At 34.5% G+C, this 6,491-nt stretch overlaps 1 protein-coding gene across 1 annotated transcript in view; it reads left to right on the top strand.

The window, feature by feature from the left end:
* Positions 1-6,491, top strand: part of BIRC6 (baculoviral IAP repeat containing 6) — a 169,507-nt gene that overhangs the window by 136,794 nt on the left and 26,222 nt on the right. The window contains exons 64-66 of the mRNA XM_015566420.1: positions 1,352-1,516; positions 2,459-2,627; positions 3,558-3,768. Coding sequence (XP_015421906.1) covers positions 1,352-1,516; positions 2,459-2,627; positions 3,558-3,768 — 545 coding nt within the window. The remainder of the gene's footprint in view (positions 1-1,351; positions 1,517-2,458; positions 2,628-3,557; positions 3,769-6,491) is intronic.

Genomic DNA, 6,491 nt, shown 5'->3' with positions numbered 1-6,491 from the left:
GGCTGCCACCAAAACTAGTATTCCCAGATTTCCTGGTGCTCCCCACAATCTTGGTTTTCCCTTCCTGCTCTGTCTCCATCCCATGGCCTGCCACTCTGCCAAGTCCTCCAAGCTGCCAGCTCTCCGTCTCTGCTCTTTGTCTGGCGGCTTGGGGAGCCAAGTTCTTCAAGCCAGTCCACTCTCCGCCGGCTCTCCTGCTCTCCATCCGGTGGCTTGGGCGAGTGACTGAGGGAGCCACATGACCCCAAGTCGCCAGCTCTCCTGCTCTGCTCTCAGCCTAGCACCTGTGTATGCAAATTAATCTTCCATCTTTGTTGGGTTAATTTGCATACTCACTCCTGATTGGCTGGTGAGCATAGCTGAGGGACAGTCAATTTACACATTTCTCTATCATTATATAGGATATTTTCAATCTTTATTGATGAGATTATTACAGATGTGCCGGGATCCGGTCCAAGGTCACCTCTCTGAGAAAGGTTGTTTCCCCAGGTAGGGATTTTCCCCTGAAGTTAGGGAGGGAATAAAACCTCTTAACTGCCAGGCGGGTAATTAATCACTTTAACTACGAACAATCATGCTTAAGCTACATAATCTTTACTCCCTGGAATGGAGATAAGAAACGCCCCAACCTTTGGAATAGAGATTAATAGGATTAGAATCAACTGGTTAGAGATCCCGCCTAGGCTGCTGATCAACTGAACGCTGTCTCCGTGTCATTCCTTCTTCGCCGACTCCGTCCACACCTTTGGGAACCCCTGGACCCGCTGGGGTTGGACCCCGGCACAGATGCCCCCCCCGATAGCTCCTCTCCACCCCGTTCCCACCCTACCCCAGGCCCTTGCCACCCTATTGTCTGTGTCCATAGGTAATGCATACATGCATATAAGATCTTTGTCTATTCTCTTCCTGCACCCCCCTTCCCTCTGAGAATTATCAGTCTGTTCCATTTCCATGCCATTGATTCTATTCCACTCACCAGTTTATTCTGTTCATCAGATATTTTATTCATTTGATTTTTAGAGTCACTTGTTGATAGATACGTATTTGTTGTCACTTTGTTTATTCATCCATCCACTGATGGGTGTTTGGGTTGTTTCTACTTTTTTGCTATTGTAAGTAGTCTTCCTTTGAATATGTGTGTACATTTATTTGAATATCAATTTTATTTATTTGGGTATACCAGTATTCCTAGGAATGGAATTGCTGGGTCACATAGTAATTCTTTATTTCAGTTTTTGAGGAATTTCCAAACTGTTTTCATTAACAGCTGAACTATTTATATTCCTACTGATAAATATTTTTGAAGATAAATAAAACCAAATAGTAATAAATTTTTATGTTTTGTAATAAGCCTCAGGTATCAAGCTCTCATAACCCTACATCAACTGAAGAACAGCAGCTATATTGGGCCAAAGGGACTGGTTTTGGGACAGGATCTACAGCTTCTGGATGGGATGTGGAACAAGCTTTAACTAAACAGAGGCTGGAAGAGGAACATGTTACCTGTCTTCTGCAGGTACAGTGATAATAGTTAAATTATTTTTTGTATTTGTATTGATTTTTAAGTATTGATGACTACCCAGATCATCTTCAGCTACTTTTATGAAGCCCATATGCTCCCTGTTCTCAATTCTTTTAAGAGACCACTGGATAAAGATTGCTTTTTCCTACTGGTAATTGTAAATTTTTTCCCTCTCAATTACTTCTTCACTGGAAGTAAAGTGACAAGAATGAAATTATTCAACAAGCGGAAAATCTCTCTTTCCAGTAATCTCATCTAAAGTGTTGAATATGAACTCTCAAAAAAACAATATTATTTATCTACTTTTATATATCTTTGTTTTTGACACTGTCTATAACTTTTCTAGAGTCAGGCAAGTTGAACTAGTAGAGAAAGTCTTTAATATCATAGAAATGAGAAAAGGAGATGCATCAATCAAATGATTAATATTGGTCAAGTCTTTGAGCATTTGCTTTCAGCATTTCTAGAATGAATGGGTCATTTTAGTATAAAATTATAAGATTGTGTGCCCCACAAACTGTATAGTGAATTTATTCAATAAAATAAATAATCTCAAGAGTTGCTCTTAAGGTTTTGAGTTTGTGTTCTTAGGTGGATTGCTTCTATATATCTAGTCATATATAAGGTGGGGCAAGGTAGGCTTACAGTTGTATGTGAAACAGTTTATTCTTGTATTATTATTATTGTTGTATTATTTTCTATACAAACAACTGTAATCCTACTTTTACTCCACTTTGTATGGTGCCTCATGCAAAACACATTCTTCCCTTTTGAAAGTTTAAAGAAAACATGCCTCCTTTTTAAAGCATACAGTGCAAGAGATTGAGTTGAAAATATATGCTCTTGGAATTCAGACTGAATATCTAACACAGTATTTCTTTCTAATTATATGAAGCTTAAATCCAATTTAAGTCCAGCAAATTTTTTTTTTTTTAGGTTCTTGCAAGTTATATAAATCCTATGTGTGGTGCAATAAATGGAGAAGCTCAGTCATCTCATGAGAGCAGAGGACAGAACAGTAATGCCCTTCCTTCTGTACTTCTAGAGCTTCTCAGTCAGTCCTGCCTCATCCCTGCCATGTCATCTTATCTAAGAAATGATTCAGGTAAATCATGTTTTAATATTTTTCTGAGGTATCTTTGTGGGCAAGTACTTTCGCTTAATTTTTTTGTCATCAGTTTAAACAGTAAAAATACTTGGTGATTTACCCCAATCTATGTAGGAATGAGTTTAGTAGATGCATTTTTAAAAATTTTTTTCTGGAAATATTTAGTTTGTGTATGTGTGGGGAGGAGAGGGCCCCTAATTTGATACTATGCTGTCCTAGAACACAGACTAGAAAAGACCTCAAAGAACTCTTAGTATTCTTACTGGGTTTTAGCACACTGGATTATCATGAAATCAATAACATAACATAACTCTCTTGGCTAACTATATGAAACAAACTTAGTAATTTAAAAAATATAACTTAGGAAATTTTTCTTCAAAGAATTTAATTCAATAAACTGTCTTTAATTAAGAGAGTTGTTACAAAAATTATACAAAACAAACTTTGCAGCCATAACTTCATGGTAGGTAATGGGAACAAATAAGTGAATTGTACATTTATTAGGATATTTTACCTTTAATATTCTTAAAAGGAATGATAAAAACCGTTAAAGAGAGAAAGTAGTTGATTTCTTAGATACAGTGGCTTCATCATTTCAATTTTTAAAATATATTTTCATCTTATACCAGTTAATGTATTTACTGCCATAATGTACTATTTGAACTACTTAATCATTTTTATGTGCAGTATATCTATATAGTTACATAATTCTTGGTCTCTTCCCAATTCTATGCCTTACTTACTTTTTGTTTCCTAAATATGCTTATTCTTATACTTTTTATATTGGTGTTTTATAAACATTGGTATTAATCCATTTACTAACCTACCAATTAATCTTAAGATTCAAATAGAAGCTATGTTGCTGTGGGCTTACTGTTAGATTGCACTTGTTCTCATTTTATACTTTCCCCCTCATCCTTCTTACAGTTCTCGACATGGCAAGACATGTGCCACTCTATCGAGCTCTGCTGGAATTGCTCAGAGCCATTGCTTCTTGTACATCCATGGTGCCTCTATTGTTGCCCCTGTCTACAGAGAATGGTGAAGAGGAAGAAGAACAATCAGAGTGTCAAACTTCTGTTGGTACATTATTAGCCAAAATGAAGACCTGTGTTGATACCTACACCAACCGTTTAAGGTACTATACTTTATTCATTTCTCTTATCCTTGACTTGATCTTTTTTTATATAACTTTTAGGGTTTTCTAAATGATTTATGCTAATTAAACACAAATACACGCAGACGGTGTATAAAACTCCAAAGAAAAAGTATCCACTGAATCCTACACTCAGGAATGTTTATTTACATTGGCTTTCCGAACATCTCGTTATGTGATATTATCGCTATAGGTATAGAGTTTTTCTTAAATACTGGCACATTTTACCAGTTTTACAGATAGATGCTAGTTTTACCCAATATTGAAGTCAAAGACACCTTTCAGTATCAGTAAATACATATTGCTAACGGTGTACTTTATACTTCTAGTTATGCATCTTATATAGATGCTGTATTTTACATAACCATCTGTTAGTGGACACTTGGGGTTATTTCCAGTTTATCACAACCTCAGACACGGATGTTTTGGGGCTTGTAGAAATCTGCATAGTAGATTCATAGATGTGGAATTACTGGATTATGGGTTACTCCAATTTTATTTTGATACATATGTTATAATTCACGCTATAATCTTATTTTTAAAAGTCAGAGGTTCAGTATTTCTTGGAGTTATAATAAAGTATTTATCTTCATGGAATATTGAATTTTAAAATAAATCTTCGGAAAAAAATAAAATAAATCTTTGGTGTAAGTTTATACCTCACTAGATTCAGATGATGAATTTTGTTATCATAAACTCTTTTAAAATAACCTAGTAAACCTTTTAGCAGAATCTATTCATTGGTGGTTAGTGTTACTTAAAGGTGGCTTAATTTTGATTTTTAAGGCATTTATACTGCCAGTGGGAGTTTATTCCTTTGTCGATGGTCTTTTGAGTCAATGTTCTTTACTGTCATTTGTAATATATTTGTTCTACCTATTTGGACTTAATTTTAAAGAACCTAAAATTTGAGAAAAATGGTATCCATCAAATAATGGCAGAGAATTGGTCACTGGAGGAATAGTTTTTGTCAATCTTCACCTTTAAGAAAGAAGTCAACTTCTCAGATAAACCTGACTGTTAGTTTATGTTACTGTCATTGTCACTTTAAAAACTAGTTGCTCACTGCCAGGCATAAGGATCATAAATTAGAGAAGAGGTTAAAGAAGAATCAATTAGTAGTGATATAAAAAGCTATAGGTTTATACTATTCTTTTACCAGGGTAGGAAAATGTAAAGGCATATTTTCTTTGATACTATGAGATTTACTTCTATTGTAGAGAAGAGAATATATTATGTTTATCCAATTCTTCATTGTGGCAAAAATATTTCTAACTGGTAACCTCGTCAGCCAGTTTAATTATAGCAAAATAGTGTGGTGTCACAATTGAATGAAGATAAAATTTTCTAATTGAGTTAATGTCTCATTGAGAAATGTCTAATTGAGCATTCTATTCACGCCTTGGCCACGTTGTGTTTGTTGTTACTCCCATACAATAAACATATAGTTTTAACAGAGCAATTAATATGAAATATACATAGCTTTGAAATTGCCCCTATGTATTTTTAGGGGGAATTTTGTCCTGTGTTTATGTATCTTATGATTCTGCATTTTGAGATGTAATGTAATAGTTTATAACTGAAAATTAAGAATTTATGAAACTTTTGAGTGTTTTTCCCTCAGGAGTATCTTCTTTGTTGGATGAAAAATAGTCTTAAACACTTGGACTATTGTTATATTATCTCTGGTTAAACAATGACAAATATGTGTTGTTATAAATGTCAAAATAAGGCCATTTAAAAATAATTTTCTATATACTGCTTATTTCCCTATCAAATTTCCATTTCATTCTGCAAAAATATAGTTCTAGTGTATTGAGTTCTGAGATAATTATAGAAGATGCTTATTTAAGTGAATGAAAAATTTGCACCTTGAGTTCCTTTTTGTTTGTTTTTCTTAATGTATTTTCTGTTCAAATAACATAAATGGTATAATGTTTTTTAAAGTAAACTTGACTTCGGTATAAGTGTGTTAATTATTTACTATAAAAATTGAATTTCAGATAGAGGATACATGAATTTCATTTAACAAGAGCTCTTTATTTGCTACTTGGTTACCTGGAAAAAATTATTCTTTACATTCCTTCCTTCTTCAATGAGAAAAAAATGACACTTCAAACTTCTGTACCAACAAAACATGCATGTGAAGATCATAATGACTTCATAGAGCTCATTTGTTATTTTATCTTTACAGTGATCCTGTGTAGTAACTATTTCTAATAGCGGATGAGGGCGTCTCGCTGGTTCACCACACTCACCAGCTTCTTCAGGATCCCCTCCTCAGCCTGCCGGTCGGCAGCTGTCTTAAGGCTTTCTTCCCGGTTCATGTAGCCTCGAAGCTCCTGGTCCAGCTGCAGTTGTTTCTCCTCCAGGATAATAGTTTTATTTTACTGAGAACAAACACTGCTAGTGACTTTTGTATGAGAATTTGAATATGCTTCTTAGTTGAGATCCCTCATATCTTATATTATACAGCCTCTGTTAGGAAAAGAAAGCAGCAACGACATATATTATATAAAATCTCTACTTTCCTTTTAAGGTATGACACATTGAGAATTCATTTTCTACCTTACAGAGAGAAGGTAAAATCCATTCCAGTCTTGTCAAGACTAAAGATATAGATTTTTTCATTATAAAAGAGTTGAAATAAAATGAGCAATATAGTCCAGTTTCCCATAGAGTTAAAAATAATTCCTGAGTTCAAT

This window comes from Myotis davidii, unplaced genomic scaffold (genome assembly GCF_000327345.1).
Source record: "Myotis davidii unplaced genomic scaffold, ASM32734v1 scaffold238, whole genome shotgun sequence".
Lineage (NCBI taxonomy): Eukaryota > Metazoa > Chordata > Mammalia > Chiroptera > Vespertilionidae > Myotis > Myotis davidii.
Note: the sequence above shows the minus strand (reverse complement) of the source record. Positions and strands in the feature narration are given on the sequence as shown.